Genomic DNA, 20,187 nt, shown 5'->3' on the forward strand with positions numbered 1-20,187 from the left:
AACGTGCCCGGAAATCCCCGCTCCGGGATCTGGGGGAGATGGAGAGGAGCGGGGGCAGGTGGGAGGGTACGGCCAGTCCCTGCCCTGTCCCTGCAGCGGGGCTGAGCCCGCCGGGCAGCTCGGCGTGGCGGAACGGACCGAGCCCCGGGCCGGCCGGGCTGCGGGACCGCACGGGCTGCCCCGCCGCTCCCGCACCGCACCGCACGGCGGATCTGGGGTCCAAAGCAACGCTTCCCTCCTCTTTCCGGGGCGATTGCCCCGCACCCGGCGGCAGGGCGGGCCTGCGGGGCGGGCCAGGCTCTACCTGCGGGGCGGGGCCGGTCTGGGGGCTCAGCCCGGGCGAGAGGCGCTGGGGGTGCCCGCACCCCGAAAGCTGGAGCCTGATGGAAGCTGAGCTGAAGCCTGATGTTGACAGCGATGCACTGGGCCTGTAGGGCTGCTCTGAGCACCGGCAAGGCGGGCACAGGGTTCCGCAGCCCTCCCGCAGAACCGCAGCGCTGTGCACAGCTCCGTGGGCGCCATACGGGCTGGGAGCAGCCGGGCGCTGGCAGCCCCAGGCAGCGGGCTAAACTAGGCTGAGCCAGGGCGTGAGGGCAGTGGGTCGCCTTCACCTGGCACTGGCTGTGAGGGGATGCTGCCGGCACGCAGCCTCTGTCAAGAGAAGTGTGGGAGACCACAGCCTTATCCTGGCATGTCCCATCAGCTGAGCGCTCGCTGTCACCCTTCTGGAGTGCCGGAGGAGGGCCGCGGTGTGACTCAATCCCCCACCCTGGGTCTGCCCCAGTGGGACATGCTGCTCCCAGTACCTCTCCCTGGGAGTCACCCAGCACTGGTGCTTGTCAACGCCCAGCTGTGGCTTCCCTCCACCCTCCCCACGAGGGCACACAGCTCTGCCCTCCCTGCCCACGTATTTTTACTCCTGCTCAGAGCAGGCTCACAACGGCAGCAGAGCTGCCATGGAAGCCAACACTTCCCTCTGGCACAGCTACCTCGGGGTGATCGTGTCCCGCGAGAGGGAGCGGCTGGAGAATTTCCAGCGGGCTGAGGACATCCTGCTGACCCTGTTGGAGGGTGTCCATGCCAGGGAGCCCCGCTTCCTTGTGGACTATGCCCGGAACCTGGAAGCCTTAGAGTTCGCTCTCTGTGCCTCTGAGGATGCTGTCACTGTAGAGATGCCCCTGCGGATCGACGGCGATACCCTGCAGCTGTTGGCATGCCAGCCCAGAGACACCCCAGGAGGGCACCCTCCAGGGCTGAGCACCTGCTATCTGGAAGTGCCCTCTCCAGGGACCGATTTGGAGGACTGGATCAGTGTCGTGGGTGCAGTGGAGCACGGAGATGGTGCGAGGTGTCTGGTTCCGGGCAAAGTCCTCCAACACCTGAAAGAGCTCCTTGTTTCAGCCATCGTGCACTGCCAACGCTGCTTCCTGCTTCAGCCAGGTGCGTATGCTGGCGGGGCATTTCCCAGCCGGGAGCTGCCTCCAGCACAGCTGGCAAGCCCAGCTTGGCAGTGGTCCCTTTGCAAGCACGCTGGGACGTAGATCCCTGGGTGCGTGACCCACTGAAAGCCTGCATGAGCAGGTGAGTGACCACCCTGCTGTGTGCTGGGATAGCCTTTGTCCTCAGCTAAGGAAGAGGAGATGCAAACTACTCCCTGCCATCCCATGGCAGCAGAGTCATCCTCAGGCATCTCCACCTGGGGCTGATGCCACGTTCCTTGGTGGGTGAAGGGTTCACCCAGCTCTGCTTGGCTCTCCCTAATCATGTTCTCCTCCTGCCTCCTGGCCTCCGAGTGCCCCCCACTCCCTGGAGGAGGCTGTTTGGAGGGTGAGCTGGGAGTGCATCAGAGCTGTACCAAGACCTTGAGGCATGGGTCTGACCCTGTGAACACACGGGCCTTGGCTGGCACCGGCATCCCCAGGAAAGACATGGTGGGAAGGGACCCTGGGAATGCCCGTAATGGTTCTGACAGCTTCTTCATGCTCCAAAGGTGCTTCTTGAAGTAAAGCTCAGTCCTGATGAGAAGGTGATGCGAGAGGACCAGCGGGTCTGGAGGTCTCTTAACCCAGCCCCAGCAAGCCCACCATTCCCTCCTTCCTCCACAGCCAAGACAGAGACCTTCATCTTCCTCTACTCCCACAGCCTGAGACCTTTTCTGGTCCATTTTTCTTGGACCACATTGTTTTGCATGGCAGTGTTCAGCCACCCAGAAGCATAGCCTGAATTGGCTGCTCGAGACTTCCTGCTGTGCCTGACCTTAAGCCCTGCTGGAGCAATGCTCCTTCCCATGAACCACCCCAGCATGGCTGGGAGAGGGGTTTTAGCTGGGAAATCGTGGCCAAACTGCAGCACTGGAAAGGGAGGAGTCGAGTGGGGTGGGACAGGGTCACAGGCGTTGCAGCACATACCTGGTTCAGCCTGCGGGACCGGCTGCATTAACCTCCTCACTACTGCCAAACCCTCCACATCTAGGTGACGTCAGCGCCGAAAACCTGCGGGAAGATGCCATGGAGCTCTCCCTGCTGATCCGTGGCGGCTGGAAGAACATTCGCTTTGACATTGTTCCGGTGGTGAGGAGGCAGCAGGAGCCGTTCCAGCTCCAGGGGAGGCAGATTGACAGGGCTTTCCCTGAAGGCAGCCTCCAGAGGGCCACAGAAGAGGCCCACTTTGTCCCTGCCTCTCCCCACTGCTGGAGGTGAGTGGCTTGGCTGCATGCGTGGTGGTGTGGTCCTGCACCAGCGATCCCCCCCCTGGCTGGCAACACTGCTGGGTGTAGGCAAAAAGAGGATAGGAAAGGGTGGGGACATGTCAGCAGAGGTTGAAGTCACCTCCTCATGATGCCCAAACCCGCTTCCTGGTGTTGGCAAAAAGCCTCAGCCAAATTTCAGGCAGCTCAAGGAAAGAGGGTGAATGCAACTGAAGGAGCCCCCTGAAATTATTTGCAGGAGCTGAACCCTGACCATGTGGAGGGTGGCAGCTCTCAGATCCCTGCTTGGACTTCAGAAACAAGCCTAGGCATCTGTCAGCAGCAGGGTGATGAGGTGCCTCCCAGGGCAGGCTGCAGGAGAGAACGGGGCTGGAGTGACATGTATCTCCCCTGCCACCACAGCTACCCAGCCCCATGGAGGGGTTGAGTGGCTGGCTGGACCAGTCCGGGCTTATTTTGGGCACAGTGTGGTCCAGCTGGACATTTGGCCCCTCCTTGGGGACCAAAGCAGCCTCCCCTCTGAGGCAGCCTGCAGCCCTCTCCACTGCATGTAGGGGAGCACAACCCTACTTCGCTCCACTCTTGTTCTGCCCGGGAAGAAGCTGCTCAGCAGCATTCCCATCTCACTCCAAACCTCCCAAGTTCTGCTTTGCCAGAGGTGAGTGCAGGAGGTGGATCCAAGATGCTGCATGCCTGGAGCCATGCATGTGGCTGAGAGAGTCCCTCCACACACGAAGTCACTGCAGGTACACTCTCCCCACCCTGGGAGGGTGCACATCTCTATCCTCCCTCTCACCAGACTCCACTTTCTCCCTCCAGATCCTCCGCTCACCTCCCCATCCTGAGGCTGCTGCACGCAGTGGACACCCTGAAGGGACCCCGTCTGGACAGCCTTCGCCTGCTCGACCAGCTCCGCGACCAGGACTGGGGAGAGGAGGGTGGGAGAAGAGGTCTCACTTTCAACTACCTGAAGGTAGGGAGGTTCTGCTGGTTGGGACTGTGGCTCTCTGGGCAAGAGAGCCAAGGCTGCTCCCCTGCAGAAGATTCCAATTGACAAGGGCGAGTGCCTGCAGTGCTTTGGGATGTACCAGCCCATGGCTGTGTTTGCAAAAGATGCGTGCTGCTGCTGGCCATGGTCAGGGGGCTTTGGTCCTTCTTCCTTGGATCGAACCAGCAACCTCCAGCCTGAGACACTCGATGCATTCAGAGCTCGGGCTCTGTGTTGACACACTAGGTGTCCTCTGGCACAGGCTGCCTGTGTCTGCTGGGGATGGCTTCACTGTGCTGCCGTGCTGCAAATTGTCTCATACCCTGGTGTGGTGGGAGGTGACCGTATAGGGCCAAGGGTGGCATTTCTGCTGACAAAAAACCTCTCCCCACCCAACCTGTTTTCAGCACTCTGGACCTATGCTGACTGGTGATACTGGTCGGGAAAGGGGCCATGCTGGGGACAGCACCTGGTGGCACAATCTGGGTGTGTCCTCTTCCTTGTGACAGCTCTCTGGGCCCTGGGTAGAGAAGTGTTTTCTGCTGAGAATGGCTCCAGCTCCAAGTAACCCAAATCCTGTGTGTTTTGCTTTATGTTGCATTCTTTGATGTGTTGGCTATTTTTTTTTTTTTGATTGGTTGGTTGTCTGGTTGGGTTTTTTTAAAGAAAAAGGGCACAGTATGCATCTGACCTTCAGAAAAGCATCTTTTGCTCCAGCCGACATGGATTCAGTCCCACAGGTCATTGTGTGGTGACGTGCAGGGCGTGAAGGTTTGGCCTTTGTGGAATCAGGCCTTGTGCCTGTTCCTGTGTTCTTCCCTCCCTCCCCACAGATGGTGCTGCTGTGGAGCACAGAGCTCTTTCCCTCCCTGGAGGACTGGCAGGACCTGGAGGGCTCTGTCTACAGGCTCTTGGTGATCCTTCTCCGCTGCCTGGCCACCCGGCACCTGCCCCATTTTCTGAACCCAGAGGAGAACCTCTTCCAAGGAGCAACCATGGACCTTGCCTCCCTCTACCATAAAGTAGAGAGCTTTGCCCGAGACCCCCGACGCTTCCTCCGTTTCCATTTTGGCCACCCTGCACGCACTGACAGCTGGCAGGCAGATCCCAGCACCCGAGCTCTCCTGCAGCTCCCCGGCGAGGATGGGTCTTATTGGGACACAGCCTACTTTGACATCCTGCTCAACCAGGTAACCCCAGGCCTCCAGCTGGTCTTGCAAGGCATCCCCAGAAACCATCTGGGCTGGGCAGCTGGGGATGTGCTGGAATTGGCCCCCCGGAGCCCTCTGGCCCCTGGCAGCCTCTCCTCTCACTTTCTACCTGCTTCCACTTAGTTTCAGGTGTACCGGATCCAGGACAGTGCGCGCCGCTCAGCAATGTCCCAGCTCCTCTCCAAGATCCGGCAAGAAATTCCGCAGCAGAGCTGAGTGGAGCCCCGCTGCCACCCCATTGGGGTGTCTCAAAACTCTGGGGGGGTGCAAGGAGAGCCAGATGCAAGGGTCCTGGGAGCAGCACGCTGCCACGTCACTTTATTGAGGAAAAGTTGTTCCAGGGAGAGAGCTCATGTCTGCTGCGGCTGGGGGGTTGCACAGCCTCTTGGCTGCCCTTGTAGAGCTGGGCACCGGGTGTTTCACCCCAGGGTACAGAATCTGGGGGGAATGGCTGGCATCCTGCACTGCAGAGCTCTGGTGCAGGGGCAGCTGAGGTTGGTGGTGGTGGGAGGGGAAAGGACCTATGGTCAGATTCTGCATCCAGCCCTCGTGTCAGCTTGCCGAGGGGCTGCCATGCCCTGATGAAGGGGAAGAGCTGGGGGACCAGGCCACTGGGATGATGGGAGAAGGGGTTTTGAAACGTCTCATGTCTGTTGAGTGCAGCTCTCTCCTCCGTGTCCCCTGCTATTCCAGCTTCTCCTTTCCCACTCCTGCTTGGCTTGCTGGGTGTTGCCGTGTCTCCTGCCAGCATCCCAGGGAGGCAGTGGAGTCCCTCTGCTGCCAGTTGCCTGCAGCCAGGCGCGGAGGGAATTGCTGCACCGCCTCCCCCGGGCCCCCCGGGCAGGTGAGCTCACAGCCTGCTGCGGCGGCAGCTGCCGAGGGCGTCTCGCAGGGCTCGAAGCACTCGGTTCACGTTTTCACCGGTCGAGTTGCAGCCCATGAGGCCGATGCGCAGGACCTGGGAGGAGAAGGGCGAACGTCTCCCTGCAGCACCCACCTCTGCCTCCGTGTCTCGGCACCGTCTCCCCGCGGCCGGTGGCAGGTCGCAGGGTCCCGCGCGGAGGCGGGGAACACACAGCCAGGCATGAGCGGGTGTGCACAGCTCCCTGCTTGCTCTTGCTGTACTTAACACCCGGTTCCGCTAAAGATGTGTCACCCCGCTAATTGTGTGCGTGGTTATTCAATTAGGCGGGTGATTGTGTGTGGTTATGCTGCTATGCATTGCTGCGGGCCATGGGACGTGGGACAAAGCCAGCCACACTCTGTCGATGGCCAGAGAGCCGCAGTGAATCCAGCGAATCATGGGGTTTGGTGCCCAGCCACGGGCAGCAGGAGGGGAGGATTTTGCCCACCTTGTCTACCGTGGGGCCCAGGCCTCCAGTGATCTCCATGGCGTGGTTGTCCATCAGAAAGGCTGTGATGTCCTTCCAGTTGTAGCCCTCAGGCACTCTGACAGTGGTGACGGTGGGAAGTCTTGCCTTCTGGGGAACAGAGAAACTGGGTTCAATCCTGTGGCCCCACCCCCGGTGAGCCCAGCAGACTGCCAGGAGAGAGCACTGATAATGGGGTTGATTTTTCTCCAGTATCAAAAGCTGTCCAAGCATATCTTGAGATGCGCTGGGCTGTGTCCTCACGCTGCCTCTACCCTGAACCCACCTCCTCCTTCACAAAGAGCTCAAGCCCCAGGCTGAGCAGCCCCTGGCACAGCCTGGCGCAGTTGGCCCGGTGTCGCTCCCAGGAGCTCTCCAGACCCTGCAGGCAGAGAGGAGAGAGAAGGTCTCTGCTGCTGACAGGCATCTCTGGCGCTCACCCGGCGCTGCTGGTGTCCCCCTGCCCACCAGGTGTCACTCACTGTCTCTGCCAGCATGGCCAAGCCTTCCCGCAGGCTGAAGAAGCTGTTGATGGGGGCCGTGTGGTGGTACCTGCAAAATTCAAGGGGCACTCAGAGGGGTTCAGCCTGGCTGCAGCAGAGCAGCCATTTGCTTGCAGTATGGGACACAGACGCACAGCATTCTCCCTCTCCATCATTTAGTGCAGAGGGTTGTGACCAGCAGACAGGGTGATGTACAGGCAGGGTCTGAGCCCTGAAGAGCAGGCAGCCCCTGAGCCAGGGTGAAGGCTGGGTGGGGGACAGCTGCAGCCATCTGTGACCAGGAGCCTGCCCTCACCTCCGTGGCTCCCCGTCGCAGCCCCAGTAGTTTCCCAGCCAGCCTATATCCAGGTAGAAGGACTGGGGCTTCGTCTTCCTTCTCAGCACCTTCTCCCTGGTGAAGCATAATGCTGGGGAGAGGCTGGACCTTCACCCTACCAGCTCCAAGGTGGGATCAGTCCTGTGGCCCCTAAAGCAAGTGCAGAGATTGGCTCCAGCACCCAGTCGCTGCCCAGAGATGGGTTGGACTCTGCCCAGAGATGGGCTGGACTCTGCCCAGAGATGGGCTGGACTCTGCCCAGAGATGGGCTGGACTCTGCCCCCACAGCACTGCTGCTGCATGCTCTTCACATGCTGGGCATGCTCTCCACAGCACTGCTGCTGCATGCTCTTCACATGCTGGGCGTGCTCTCCACAGAGTGGGACTGGAGCAAATGGCTGGCAAAGGAGGGAGGTGACTGCCTCCCCCACCCCCATTGCCTTCCACCCCAGTGGGACTGGGCTGCTCTTACCTGGCTCGCTCACTGAATGAGATGGGGGCACTGCCAGGGGGGCTGTTGAGGACCTTCTGGGACCCCGAGTAGAGGACATCGATCTCTGCCCAAAAAGGAAGGCAACTCCTTAGGGTTCAGACGCTCCCAGTGGGAAAATGCTGAGTACCCTCAGCCCAGCTGTGAGTGGTGGGTGGGAAGCACAAGGATGGCACATGCTACGGATCCTGCTTGTGTTTGGGCTGCTTTGGGGGACCCCCTGGCACTGCTGATGGTCACTTGAGGGGAACAGGCTCTCTTGGCTGCAGCTGGACCAGTTTCTAGTGCTGCTAGCCCAAAATATGGGCAGAGGGGCTGATCCCGCTGCCCCCTCTCCCTGGCCCAGGCATGAACCCCCTTGTCCCATGAGTGCCCATGATGGTACTGTGGCTCTTACCCTGCTGATCCATGAAGATGGGGGCTCCCCCAAGTGATGCCACCGCGTCCACAAGCAGCAGGCAGCCGTGTCTGTGAGAGGACAGAGCTCAGCCTGCTGTCCCTGCCTCCTCCTCTTGCCACCCCTCTGCCTGCAGCCCTAGCACCCTCATCCCCCAGGGGCCACGTGTCTCACTGGCACCAACACCTTCCAGACCCACAGAGCCAGGGAAGAGCCCAGGTCATGTAAATCCCCAGGCCCAACCCCCAGTGGTGACCTTGGGTGACCATGGGTGTCCATCCTGCACTGACCGGTGGCACAGCTTGCCCAGCCCCTCCAGTGGCTGCAGCACACCGGTGGAGGACTCGCCGTGGGTGATGAAGAGCACTGAGGGCTTGTGCTGCACCAGGCCCTGCATGACACAGAGGGAAGGTGACCACACTGGAGGTCAGCTCACGCCCACTGCATTGCATGTGGCCAGCACTCACCTCCTCAATGTCCCGTGGAGTGAAATACTCGCCCGGGGGTTTCAGCAGCTCATAGACATTGGCTCCTGGGAGGAATTTGAGCAGAGAAGAGTGAGGCTTGGGTATATTTCCCACTGGGCAGTCACCTGCTCCACAGGGGAATCTGTCACACATGAACCAAGAGCACAACCGCTTGCCAGGGTCTGGCATCCTGCCCAGTGGAAAAGCCATAAACCACTCTAAATGGAGGGAACACCTGGAAACAACCTGGACTGCTCTCTGGCTGTGGAAGCCATGTCACTGGTCACTCCCACCAGGATTGGAACAGCAAGCCAGGGCTCACATTTTGGCATCCTGCTTGCAAACCCGGTCCCCTCAGCCCTTCCATGCCATCTGGCTGTCCCCACCATACCCAGCCTCCTGGCAATCTCAGCAGCACGTTGTCCCCAGATGCCGTTGATGGCCACCAGTATGGTGTCACCACACTCGAGCAGGTTGAAGAGGGCGGCCTCCATGGCACAGTGGCCACTGCCGCTGATGGCCAGGGTCAGCTGGTTCTGCGTCTGGAAGGCGTACTGGATGCCTGCCTTGATCTCATCCATCACCTGCGGTGGCAGGGCACTGACCAGCACTGCTATTGCTCTTCTTGCCATTCCAACCCCTCTTAGGGGGGAGAGAGAGGAGGGGAGGGGAAGAAGACTGGGCTGGGGCAGCTCACCTGCAGCATTTCGGGGTGCATGTGGCCCAGGATCTGCCGTCCGCCTGCCGCCCGGATGCGCTGGGGCACGTTGCTGGGCCCTGGCCCGAGCAGCAGCCTCTCTGGCACAACCAGGGGCCGGAGCAGTGCCTGGGGTGGGGGGATGCGGAGCAGGCTGGTGGCCATGGCACGCCGTACTGTCCCCAGGAGCTGAGCTTGGAGGAGAGGAGCAGTGGAGGCTGCCTGAGCAGCAGACAGCACCGCAGCACACTGCATCCCGTGCCAGCGGTGTCCAGTGTCCCGTGGACCCTGACCCGCAGTTCAGTGCTCCCCCCGCCAGTCTGGACTCTACCCCTGGACTCTACGCCTCCTCTGTCCAGTTAATGTGTCACCAGTGCCATCCCTGATATCTTGAACCCCTCATTTTGAGTCATATCCCCTTGCTAGTGCTGGGGGGTTGCTCCCCAGGCATGCCAGCCTCTGGGACTGGCAAGCACCCAGGCAGACCCTGGACCCATGGCCCCCAGGGCACTATGGCTGATGGTTCCCAACAGTATCCCATCAGGTGACATCACTGCTGTGGGCACCTAGGTCCTGTGCCACGGGATGGTTCTGCTGGGACTGGTCTGGCACAGCTGCCAGGGTCATAACTCCTTCTGCAGCACAGAGCTCCTGTCGACCAGGGCTCCCTGACCAGGGACCTGCCTTGCAGAGGGACCTCTGGGCAGGTGACAGGTGCCCGGAGAAGGCTGGCCAGTGGGATGGTGTGTGCCAGGGCAGAGCTGTGGGGTGGGATACAGCCACAGTATCCCACTGCTGCAGTGAGCTGTGCTCTGTGGGCTCAGCCTGGACTGTGAGCATTCCAGTGTATCCTGATGATTCCACAGGGTCCACGTGGGAATTCAATATGCTGTTGCCTGCCATGTGTGCCCACAGTCAGTTGCATCATGCCCATCCTCTGGCACATTCTCTGCCATCTATACTCTGAAATGCAAACAAGCTGCCCGCTTCCAGCTCTGGCAGGTCCACGAGTGGGTGCTCACCCTCAGTGAGCAAAGCTTTCTCTGAGGATGACAGCGTAGGGGTGACAAAATCCACCTCCCCCGGCAGAGCTGACACCAGCAGTTGGTGCTGAAGACGTTTGGGACAGGGACATGGGTCTGGCAATGGTGCGAGGTGAAAGCACATCTGCCCAGCAGCTGGGTGGCCATCACTGAGAGGAGCTGGGGGCAGGTGTGCCTGCCCCTGCATGGATGATGAAAACCACAGTCAGCCTGGGGAGTGCTGTCATCTACCAAAGTGACAAGATATCGGGTGAAGAAGACCTCTCAGCTGCCTGTCCTCTAGGGAGATTTGGGGCATAGCTGGGGCGGGGAGGGGACGCCGTGGCCTCGGGGCTGCCGTGGGGCGAGGGCGACCGCGCTGCTGAAAACAGCTGGCGGCGAAGGAATAATCCGCTTTCTGCGCTGGCTCTGAATTCCCGGCGCAGATGGGCAGGAGCGGCCGGGCCCCGCGCTGCGGGCGGGGTGCCGGCGGCCGGAGGAGCGAACGAACGGCGCGCCGGGGCAGGGGGCGCGGGAAGCCCTGGCAGGGGCCGCTCCCCGGGGTTCCGCGCCGAGGTCCTGGGGTGGCGGGGTCCGGGTGCGGGGTACCGGGTTACCGAGGTACCGGGGTACCGAGATACCGGGGTACCGAGATACCGGGGTACCGGGTTACCGAGGTGCCGGGGTACCGAGGCACCGGGGTACCGGGGTACCTGGTTACCGAGGTACCGGGTTACCGAGGTACCGGGGTACCGGGGTACCGGGGTACCGGGCCGGTGCCGGTTGCCAGGCGACGGCTGCCGGGTGCCGCGAGGCCCCGCCCCGCCCCGCCCCTGCGGCGGCTCCGCGGCGCGCCCGGGGCCGGGGGATGCGCTGACGTCACCTCTCCATCCCCGCGCTCGCCCTCCCGGTCCCCCCCGTCCCCGCTCCGGGCGGTGGCGGCGGCGGCGGCGGCCAACCAGCGTGTGGGGCGGGGACCGCAGGGGTGGGGCTGCCGCCACCCGCACCAGCACCGGCACCGGCGCTGCACCGCACAGCACCGCACCGCACCGCGCCGCACCGCGCGGCTCGGCCTCATGCCGGCCCCCCGCCCCCGGGACTGAGCGCTGCGCCCCGCCGAACCGGGCACGGCCATCGCAGGTAGGGGCGAGCGGCACTGGGCGGGACGGGTGAGCCCCCCCGCGCCCCCCGGGCGCTGGCCGGAGGGGGAGCCCGGGCTGCCCCGGGGTGGCGGTGCCGCCCTCGCGGCCCCGGCAGGGGCGAAGCCAGGCGTGGGGGAGCGGGATGCGCACCCCCGGGGATCCGGCGGGGCGGGGGGGCTGCGGCCGCCGGCCATTTTGCGGGGCCCCGCGATGCGCGAAGTTTGGGTGGGGGGAACTGCCCCCAGGTCCCCAGCGCGGTGGCCGGCGGGTGCCGCCCCGTCTTCCAGAAGGATCCAGCCGGGGGTTCCTGCCCGGGGACGGAGCAATGCCTCTGCATCTGGGTGCAGAAGGGGAGGATGCCATCCCCGAAGCCCATGGCGCAGGGCACAGGAACCCCTTGTCACCTCAGAGCCACAGCCCCTCTCTCCCCTCCGGGGCAGGTGGCTTTGGTCATGCAGCTGAGCCATCTTGCGTCATCATCGAGCCAACGACAGCGCTGGAGGGGGCAGCTGATGCCCCAGTTGGGGCTCTTGCCAAAGATGCTGCGATGCTGAGGCTCTTCTTGCCCCCCAAGGACGAGCAGCTGCCACTGACCTTGCATTGGGAGCAGCTGGACAAGGGCCGCTGTGTCACCGTGGGCCAGCACAGTGGCTGCTGGCTGTTGGAGGGGCTGGTCCCAGGGCGTAGGGCTGGTGCAGAGCTCCATGCTTGGTCATCCAGGCTCCCAGGGATTAGCCCTGCACCTGCCCCATAGTCTTCCTCCTCTACTTCCTCCTTCTTGCCCTCCTCATCCCTCATGGGGCAGTGACCCCTTCCCCAGATCCTGAAGACCCCCTGTGAGCTGGGCTCTCATGCCACCCCTTACAGGTGGCCTCTATGGGACTGGTGAGGCAGAGGAGGCAGCAGACCCCTCCCTTCCCCGGGTAGGGCCTGGGGTGTGGTGGCTCTGCCATCTCTGCATGCTGCCACTGACCTCCATTTTGTCTGGGAGGTGGCAGCTGGAGCTGGCACAGATCCTGCCACCACCCTCCACCTCCCTGCATGTGACCAGAGCTGTAGCCCCCCAAACCTGGGGTTGTGGGAACCTGGTGTCTGCCTCCTCCCTGGCTGCCTACCCTTCTCCGTGCCCAGCCATGCTTGTCACCCATTGGAGCTCTCTGTCTTTCCATGCGGATTTTCCCTGCTGTGGGTTTGAGCCTGTGAAAGAGAGGATGGAGAGAGCAGGGACGGGGGTGGGGTTACTTGCCTTTGCAGCAGGGTTGGGGAGCAGAACTCCTCATCTGCATCCTTACATGTGCTACCTGCAAATTGAATCTGCATGGAAATTCTCAGGGAGCTGCAAACCCTGCTGTGGAGCTGTGTCCCCCGTTGGGGTGGGCAGGAGGCAAGGAGGTACAGAGAAGCGTGCCCGTGATGGCACTAGGGAAGCAGGGGCCTGGATTTCAGCTGGGAATGGGGGGCACTTGCCCCTGTCCTGGACTGTCCGCTGAGTTGCTTCCCTGCTGCAGGTGGTGCTCTGGAGAAAACTGCACTGTCATGGCCCCTTGCCCTGTGCGGGGCGGGAGGCGACAGGGGCGCACCCCCAGCTCGGCCGGCAGGCACCGATGGTGCCGTGTCAGCTGGCACCATGTCCCCTGCTGCCCTAGAGGCAGAGCAGAGTCCCGTGGCTGCAGTCAGAATTGAGGGGCCCCAATGAGGGATGCAGGGGAAGGGCTCTCTACAACAAAGCCTGGCGGCTGCTGAGAACACACTGGTGCAGCCAGATGGGGCGTCCACCCTCGTCACTGAGGTGACGTGGGGTTGGATGCGCACAGACAAAGGGAAACTCACCTTGGATTTCCCTGGGCGCAGGCAGCTCCTCATGTGCTGGAGCTGGGGGACGGCAGCATGGCATGTTCCTTAGCATCCTTTGGGGAAGAGCTTGCTGTGGGTGGCACCTTGGGGCAATGCTCCTTGTCTCGCTGGTCACCTCTCAGCAGGAGAGGCTGACAATTGGTAGCCCTTGGATTTAAGAGAGCTTTCATTAGCTGATCTCTGCCCAATTAGTCTTAGCTGATCCAGTTAATCATGGCTCTCTAGGTCTTTTGCTCCTCACTGGAAGTGACCAGTTATGCCATAGGGATGGGTTCAACCAGCAGGCTGCACGGGAATGGGGGAAAGGGATGCCCTGCAGAATTAGGGGACAGGCCCAGATGTGCCTTGGCTCCCTGGCCCCGGGGACTTGGCTGTTCTCCTCTGCCACCTCCTTCATGTGTAGGGTAGGCCTGGGAAGCGGCGGGGAGGGAGCAGGGAGTGGGGCCGTGGTGCTGGCCCGCTCCCAGTGAAAGGCTGGTCGTGGCTTATTGAATTTCTCTCGATGGCAGTGGATTAAGCAGGCGGTGGCTGGCTGTCCCCAGGCAGAGTGAGCTGCCTGGGCTCGGGGGGGCGGGGTGGCTGCCTGCCCCTGCCCACTGCAGCCCGGCCCCTCTCTCTGCAGGACACTGAGTGCCCGACCAGTGACGCCGTGGCTCATGGTGCTCCCATGGTGTGTGGGTGCAGGCTGAATTCCTCCCCACAGCTGAGCCAGGAAAACAAGCTGGGGGAAGGAGGGAAGGAGGCTCGGGAAGCAGCTGCGCAGGTGTCTGCTGGTGGTCCCCAAGGGGACACAGTGTTGCCTGGGGTCCTTGGGCTGCCATTGCAGAGATGGGACTGGAGAGCTGCAGCGGAGCAGAGGGAAGCAGTGCGTTGCTGACCGAGGAAGGTGAAGGAAATGATGGAGTAGAAAACAGAGTCGAGCTTGGGGCTCTGCAGCAGGCAGTACTGGCAGGGAGAGGAGCCCACGCCACGGGGCAAGGCTAGCCAGATGGGAATACGCTGGGATGTGGACATGGGGACGGCTGCTGGCGAGGTGGGGGCTTTTCATGGCTATTGAGGGTGGGCTAAGGGGGTATGGGATGTGGGACTGAGCAGGTTCCTGCCCCTTGCCCTGAGAAGGGCAAGCAGCACTAATGGAGGCTACACAGCAAGATGAGGCATGTGGAAAAGTGAGACGAAAGAGAAACTGGAGCTTCTTCATCGAAGTGATAGGGCTGGAGGGGCTGGGAACAGTGCAGGGGTGAGAGGGAATAAGAGCAGGGATGAAGTGGCCCGTGGCAGGCAGCAGGCAGTCCTGTGACTGGTGGGGTCACTGATGGGTGTGCTGTTCTGGTGGTTGTGCAGGAGGCAGGAGCCCAGGGACCTCACCCACCTCTTCAGAGCCTTAGTAGCTGGAGAGGCTGCAGAGCTGGGGGAAGGGAGCTGTCTTGGCTCAGGAGGAGAGGGAAACATTTGACATGAGCAGTTGCCGGGTGCTCATGTTGTTTAGCCCGGTGATGGATCCATTGTCCCAGAGTGGTGCCACAGGGTGGAGCAGCTCGAGCCAATGGCCTCATGAGGATGCAGCCCTTCCATCTAGGAATATATCCTATCGTTCCATGGGAAAACCAGCTTTTTCATTCCCCTTTGGCGAAGCACTCCTGTTAAATTTTTCCTTTCCCCCATCTGAGGCAGAGGCCACTGGCACGCAGCAGCCCGCTCACTGGCTTAGGGACTCAAGGGTGGTGTTAAACACCTGCTTAAAATAATCCAAGCTCAAGAAAACCTGAGACCAAATGCTTGAACTCTGGAACTGGTGGAATTTACGGGTGTGATCTCTAGATGAGCACTGTGGTAGTTCCAGAGCCGTGCCAGAGGGGCAGTGAGAGGAGAGTTAGGGAACTCCAGTAGGAGAAGCTTTGTCTTCCTCCTGCTGTTGGGCATGCTGGCTCGCTTTGAAAATAGGCAAAGGGTTTCTGAAAGGCAGTGATGAGCTTGTAACACTGTCTTGCTGCAAATTTTTTCACTGTGCCGTGCTTTTGTTTTCCTCTCACCCCCTTGGAAATGAAACCAGAGCTGTCAAACCTCAGGTAGTTTTAAAGCCATCCCCTTCTCTTGGGACACTTTCCATTCTATGGATCTGTTTTTTTCTTCCCTTTTCCCCCCCTCTTTTCCACAAATTCAGCTGTACTTTTAATTTCCATTCTGGGAAAACCCATCTTGTGTTGAGGATCCATCCTTACTGCTCCACTTTCTTCTGATCTTGTCCCATGTAACCAGAGCTGTGCCATTGCTCACTCACAGCTCGTTCCTCCCTGATCTCCTTCCTCCCAGAGCCAGCATCCTGCTGGCAAAACCCAGGCTTGAAAAGCCTTAGGGAATTTGCAGGCACCCTTGCAGGTGAGATGCCAGAGGAGCCAGTTCCAGCCTGTACTGAGGGGTCCTGACCTCCTCTTCCACCACCAGGCTCATCATAGCAGATCAGGGAGCAGGGACAGATAGGAGAAGTGAGGAACATTAGAAGGCAGGAATAGATTTTGTCAGGTCCAAAAGGATCCCTAAGGATACAGTGGTCAAAGGAAGAATCCCAGCATCATTTTCTGACCAATGGTAGTGAGGCTTAACTGCAGCTTGAGGAAGGTGGGATGGGCTATGGAGCACTTGGCCACCAGTGCTGGGATGGGCAACTACTCTGGGAGACGTTGGCAAGCAGTTTGTTTCATCTTGTGGGATTCGTGATCAATAATTTATTAGCAAAACAAGTGGAAAAATTGTGATGAACTGGAAACTTCAGCTGACCCATTCCCACCACGGCTGCTTGTGCTGACGCCACACGTCTGCTTTGTGAGAGCTGAATGGGAGCCACATGCCAGCAGCTGTGTTTAACAGCTGCCTCCTTTCTCAGTGGAATGCTATCACTTTCCTCCCTGGTCCCCCCTGTGCTGGTGCCCAGCCCCTGCTTTGCTGGGGTCGGAGGGGAGGCAGGAGGTTCAGGTGATTGGCAGGGCCTGTGGGCTTGCTTGCAGTTGAGGGGCTATCTGCTCAGTGCCACTGGCACCCTGGGATGGAAAACCACTCCTTGGGGGTTGTGCTGATGCTGACAGTGCCTACGTGGCCCTGCCCTGGGGATGGACCCTGGTATTGAGCTGAGGGTCCTGACCTGAGATATGATGGGGAGGAGGGAGAGGTAAAATGTGGGCAAACCAGTGTTCCTGGGAGGTTTCCTTGCACAGGCTTCCCATTCATCCTGCACTGCTGCAAGATGTGGATTGGGATGTGGATGCAAGCTTCCCTAACTCCCTTTTCCTCTCTCCTTGCAGAACAGCCACTGGTAGCAGGACCCACCCCTGGCCGGCGCGATGGCGGGAGCATCGGTGAAGGTGGCGGTGCGCGTCCGGCCCTTCAACTCCCGGGAGATGAGCCGGGAATCCAAATGCATTATCCAGATGTCAGGAAGCACCACTAGTGAGTGCCTTGGGGCAGAGGGGCTTTGAGTACTGCCTGGGGAGGAGCATGTGTGGTCTGGCCCCAGCAGCGAGCACTGGGCTGCTGGGATCCTTGGTGCAGATGCCTGCAGCACCCAGAGTTGTTTGGAGGAGGGAATGTGGGGAGGATGTCACCTTTCCCATAGAGAAATGCAGTCCTGCTGTTGAAATGGCAGTGATGGGATCTTTATGGCACTGAGCCCTTGGATTTCAGTGATAGTGAATGGATCAGCATTCCCTGGTAGGTGATGAGGGAGAAATCAAAGAAATCACAGTGTGATTTGGCTTGGAAGGGACCTTAGCAACCATCTCATTCCAACCTCCTGCCATGGGAAGGGACACCTTCCACTAGACTTGGTTGTTCAGAGCCACATCCAACCTGGCCTTGAAGCCATGCATGGGTCTGTGAGTGGCTTCTGACAGCGCTCCTGGGCCAGGTACCACACACTGTGGCATGCCAGGACCCATCCCTGCCTCTGTGGGGTTCTTGGAGCTGCAACCACAGCAGGATGGAGGGGCAGGAGTGGAGTTTGCCCAGGGAATGTTGTGTTCGAGGTGGCGGATGTAGCAGGGGGGCTTGGGGCTGTCTGTCCCCTCAAGAAGCCTGTCCGGCCTTTGCTGCTCTTTAAGTAACAGCTTCTGGCTGTTGGGAGTGGCAGCTGAACCCCTCCTCTTTGGCTCTGGAAGCCTCCAGATGGGACAGCGTCTAAAATAACTCCGTGCCTGCCCGCCTGGGGCTGCCTGCGTCACCAAGGGTGGGTGAAACACCGGCGCCAGCCACCCCCGCGGTGCTGACAGGCTGCCATGGCAACCCCAGGGTGGGGAGAGAGGGCACCCAAGGGTGCGGGGAGACTCTGGGTCCCCACTGGGCCCTCTGCTCACCCCAGGCCTTGGGAACAGGAATGGGTGGGTCTGTGGGGCATTGTCTGCTGGACTCTGGCGTCCTGTGGGGGTTCTCCCTTCCTGGTTGGGCAGGGGTTCTCTGTCTGCCCGGGGTGCAGAACTTCTGCCCTTGTGGTGAGGAAGCCTCCCAGCCCCACAGGAGCTTCCCACCTGCCCAGAGCCGGGGCATAGACAGGGTAGATGTGCCTTGTTCTGGTTCTGATGGCGGGGGGGGCGACCTGCCGTGCCCCAGTCCCGGTCAAGAGCATCAGGCAGCCCCCACCACCGTGGCCGTGTTTGCTCAGAGCCATCCACCCCTGCTCATCCTGCACCCCCTGGCTGTGCCCCTGGCCCCCCACCCCCTGCCCCTGCCTGAGCCAGGGAGGGCAGCAGGACTGGGAGCAGGAGCCTTTTGCTGACAGCAAGGATTTTCTCCATGAATGGACAAACCTCTGGCTATTCCCCTTGGCCAGGGGACTGGAGAGCAGGCGTGGGAGGCTCAGAGGCCTGCTTCTCCTGTGGCTGGGGGAGGCAGAAGGATGCCAGTAGTGCCAGCAGAACAGGACTGTCTCACCCCCAAGCTCCTTGCAGAGAAGCCAAAAATAAATATGTCTGTGGGGAGTGAGAGCAAGTTTTCCCCTTCACAGGATTATTTGCTTTGACCCCTGCATGTGCTGGGGGCAGGGGACAGGTACTTCTCCTGTCTAATGCACTGAACCCTGTAGGGGACAGCAGGGGCCAGGGACCAGGGTGGGAAGGGGTCAGCTTTTCTCTGCTGTCCTTTTCCCTGCAAACTTCCAGCTGCCACAACCACCCACCTGCCCTCCAACACTGCTGCTTTATTCCTGTGGTGTCCCTCACTCTGTGGGGTCCATCCTGGGCACCAGCATTCCCAGCCCCTGTCCTGGCAACTCCCACCAAGATGGTAAGGACAGGACTCCTGGCTTTTATCCCACAAGGCCAGTAATATTCTCTGACTGGAGCCATGCCTCTGCTGGCTTTAAAATCTGATTATTTTCTCTGCTGTGGGTTCTGGGTTCTCTCTTTCTCGGTGCCTGCCCACTTGCTGCACTCTGTCACTCTGCTGGCTCCTCAGGCAAGAGACATCTCCAGAAGTTTTCTTCCCTCCTGCCCCCTTGTCTGTATTTCTGTATTCACCCCCACACCCCTCCTTGCCTTTTTAATCCCATGTGTCCAGAGCATAAATCTTTTGCAAAAGCCCTGGATACCTGAGAGGAAAAATTCCACCAGCAGCATCCATCTGCCTGCAGGCAAATAAATGGGAATGACAGGGGCGTGGGGAGAGCATTTCAGCTCTCCCTGCTCTCAGACTTCTCCCTTCTCCCTGTGTCCATCCCAGTCTCTGGTTTCCTGTGCCAGCTGGGCAGTTGCAGCTGGGATGCCTGGAGCCGCTTGTGCCATCCTCAGCTGCTCCTCTGCCCCGTGCCCAGCACAGGATCCAGAACAGCCACCTTGTTCCCATCCTGCCTACTCCAGGACTCATTTTTGCTCCTGTTCACTGTGGTGAGGGTCACCCCTGCAGGGCAGAGGCAGACTCGAGCAGAGCACAGGTGGCATGGCAGAGCTGCCAGGTTGAACACCAGGACCCATCAGAGATGCAGCATCCCACTTCTTGCTCAGCCTCCACACCCGCTTCCCTTCACAACGCCCCCAGCACAACAGCCAGGCATTGGCAGGGATCAGGGATGGGCAGCCCCTGTGGCTGCCCACGCTGCCCACAAAGATCTGCTCTTCCAGGGACCTCCACGTCCCCATTTGCAGCTGCAGGATTGCCAGTTGTCTCTTCCCAGCCCTTTCTCCTGGTAATTAGTTTGCCCAGGATGCAGCAGACATCCAGAGCATCTGAATCAGGCTGCCTGCAGTGGGTAGGCAGGCAGGGAGCCTGTGGCTGCCCCTCTTTGGTGTGAGAGCTGGGCTTTTGTCCACAGTGAGTAGCGTCTGAGCAGCACTGTGCTGTGGTTTCATGGTTGGGGCTGGATCCTGACCCCACTTCCCACCCTCTCCCTGCCCGTCCCGCTGCTGTTGTGTGCAGGGCTGGGCTTATCTCAGGCCAGAAGTGGCAGACCCTTACCGAGGGAGCATCCATTGTGGCAGTGGAGGAGGAATTTGGAGCAGAAAGCATTCATATCCATAACACCATGCACCTGGGTATCTGACACCACAGTAGCAGGCTGCACCGTGCCTGGGGCTGCTCAGGAAGGTCCCACCTGGAATCTAGAGTGGATGTGAGCCCTGGATGAATGCTGGCTTCAGGACAGGGCAGGGTAGTTTGGGATGGAGGGAGGTCTGTTGGCTTCAGGGCTTATGGGCTCCTTGTCCTCAGTGGTGGCAGGGAGCAGCTGTGGGCTGTGGGCATGGGAACTGTGCTGTGCAGGCCTGCAAGGTCACCTCAATGTCACCTAACATGGCTGGTGGCTGGATCTCATGATTACCCACTGGTTTGGGTTTCTTCTGACGCATCTGTTGTTTCAGAAAAAAAACACTGAAAATGCTCTACAGGAGAAAAAAAAAGCATCGAGCAAGGAAGAGCAGTGATGCAGGCTCCAATTTCCATGGCAACGTCCTTTTCATCAGGGGATGAGAAAAGCAGGCTCTTGTTTCTGCTGGTGGTGTGACACGAGGCATTAATCACCCTGCTGGGGCTGGGGACCTGGAG

At 60.3% G+C, this 20,187-nt stretch overlaps 3 protein-coding genes across 28 annotated transcripts in view; 2 read left to right on the forward strand and 1 right to left on the reverse strand.

Moving 5' to 3' along the window:
* The first annotated feature begins 881 nt into the window (after positions 1 to 881).
* Positions 882 to 5,202, forward strand: MAB21L4 (mab-21 like 4). Of its 2 annotated transcripts, XM_051781532.1 has the most exons (5): positions 882 to 1,440; positions 2,473 to 2,695; positions 3,527 to 3,680; positions 4,529 to 4,885; positions 5,030 to 5,202. In XM_051781532.1, exons 1-5 carry the CDS (start codon positions 957 to 959, stop codon positions 5,120 to 5,122), a joined length of 1,311 nt encoding a protein of 436 aa, XP_051637492.1. In that variant the 5' UTR covers positions 882 to 956; the 3' UTR covers positions 5,123 to 5,202. The 2 variants fall into 2 exon arrangements, with proteins under 2 accessions (XP_051637492.1, XP_051637491.1); XM_051781531.1 differs by having other exon boundaries at positions 4,529 to 5,159.
* Positions 5,196 to 9,458, reverse strand: AGXT (alanine--glyoxylate aminotransferase). Of its 2 annotated transcripts, none has more exons than XM_051781534.1 (11): positions 9,147 to 9,458; positions 8,841 to 9,033; positions 8,450 to 8,514; positions 8,273 to 8,373; positions 7,983 to 8,053; positions 7,568 to 7,652; positions 7,075 to 7,170; positions 6,759 to 6,828; positions 6,563 to 6,658; positions 6,259 to 6,384; positions 5,196 to 5,864 (listed from the first exon to the last, which is right to left on the reverse strand). In XM_051781534.1, exons 1-11 carry the CDS (start codon positions 9,399 to 9,401, stop codon positions 5,757 to 5,759), a joined length of 1,266 nt encoding a protein of 421 aa, XP_051637494.1. In that variant the 5' UTR covers positions 9,402 to 9,458; the 3' UTR covers positions 5,196 to 5,756. The 2 variants fall into 2 exon arrangements, with proteins under 2 accessions (XP_051637494.1, XP_051637493.1); XM_051781533.1 differs by having other exon boundaries at positions 6,259 to 6,387; positions 9,147 to 9,457.
* A 1,712-nt stretch (positions 9,459 to 11,170) lies between these two features.
* Positions 11,171 to 20,187, forward strand: part of KIF1A (kinesin family member 1A) — a 39,386-nt gene continuing 30,369 nt past the window's right edge. For all 24 annotated transcript variants that reach the window (XM_051781185.1, XM_051781191.1, XM_051781186.1 and 21 more), the window contains exons 1-2: positions 11,171 to 11,308; positions 16,464 to 16,608. In XM_051781185.1, coding sequence (XP_051637145.1) covers positions 16,503 to 16,608 — 106 coding nt within the window. In that variant the 5' untranslated portion in view covers positions 11,171 to 11,308; positions 16,464 to 16,502. The remainder of the gene's footprint in view (positions 11,309 to 16,463; positions 16,609 to 20,187) is intronic.

The sequence above is a fragment of the Manacus candei genome, unplaced genomic scaffold (assembly GCF_025592945.1).
Source record: "Manacus candei isolate 608988 ecotype Guabito, Panama unplaced genomic scaffold, ASM2559294v1 h1tg000015l, whole genome shotgun sequence".
Taxonomy (NCBI): domain Eukaryota; kingdom Metazoa; phylum Chordata; class Aves; order Passeriformes; family Pipridae; genus Manacus; species Manacus candei.

Bases quoted from the DNA above. Each gene is read 5' to 3' on its own strand.
- MAB21L4 (XM_051781531.1), top strand. From the start codon at position 957: ATGGAAGCCAACACTTCCCTCTGGCACAGCTACCTCGGGGTGATCGTG. The intron at 1,441-2,472 runs GTGCGTATGCTG...CTCCACATCTAG, and splicing joins CTGCTTCCTGCTTCAGCCAG to GTGACGTCAGCGCCGAAAAC. The intron at 2,696-3,526 runs GTGAGTGGCTTG...TTCTCCCTCCAG, and splicing joins GCCTCTCCCCACTGCTGGAG to ATCCTCCGCTCACCTCCCCA.
- AGXT (XM_051781533.1), bottom strand. From the start codon at position 9,401: ATGCAGTGTGCTGCGGTGCTGTCTGCTGCTCAGGCAGCCTCCACTGCT. The intron at 9,034-9,146 runs GTGAGCTGCCCC...CTGCCACCGCAG, and splicing joins TGCACCCCGAAATGCTGCAG to GTGATGGATGAGATCAAGGC. The intron at 8,374-8,449 runs GTGAGTGCTGGC...TGTGTCATGCAG, and splicing joins CTCCACGGGACATTGAGGAG to GGCCTGGTGCAGCACAAGCC.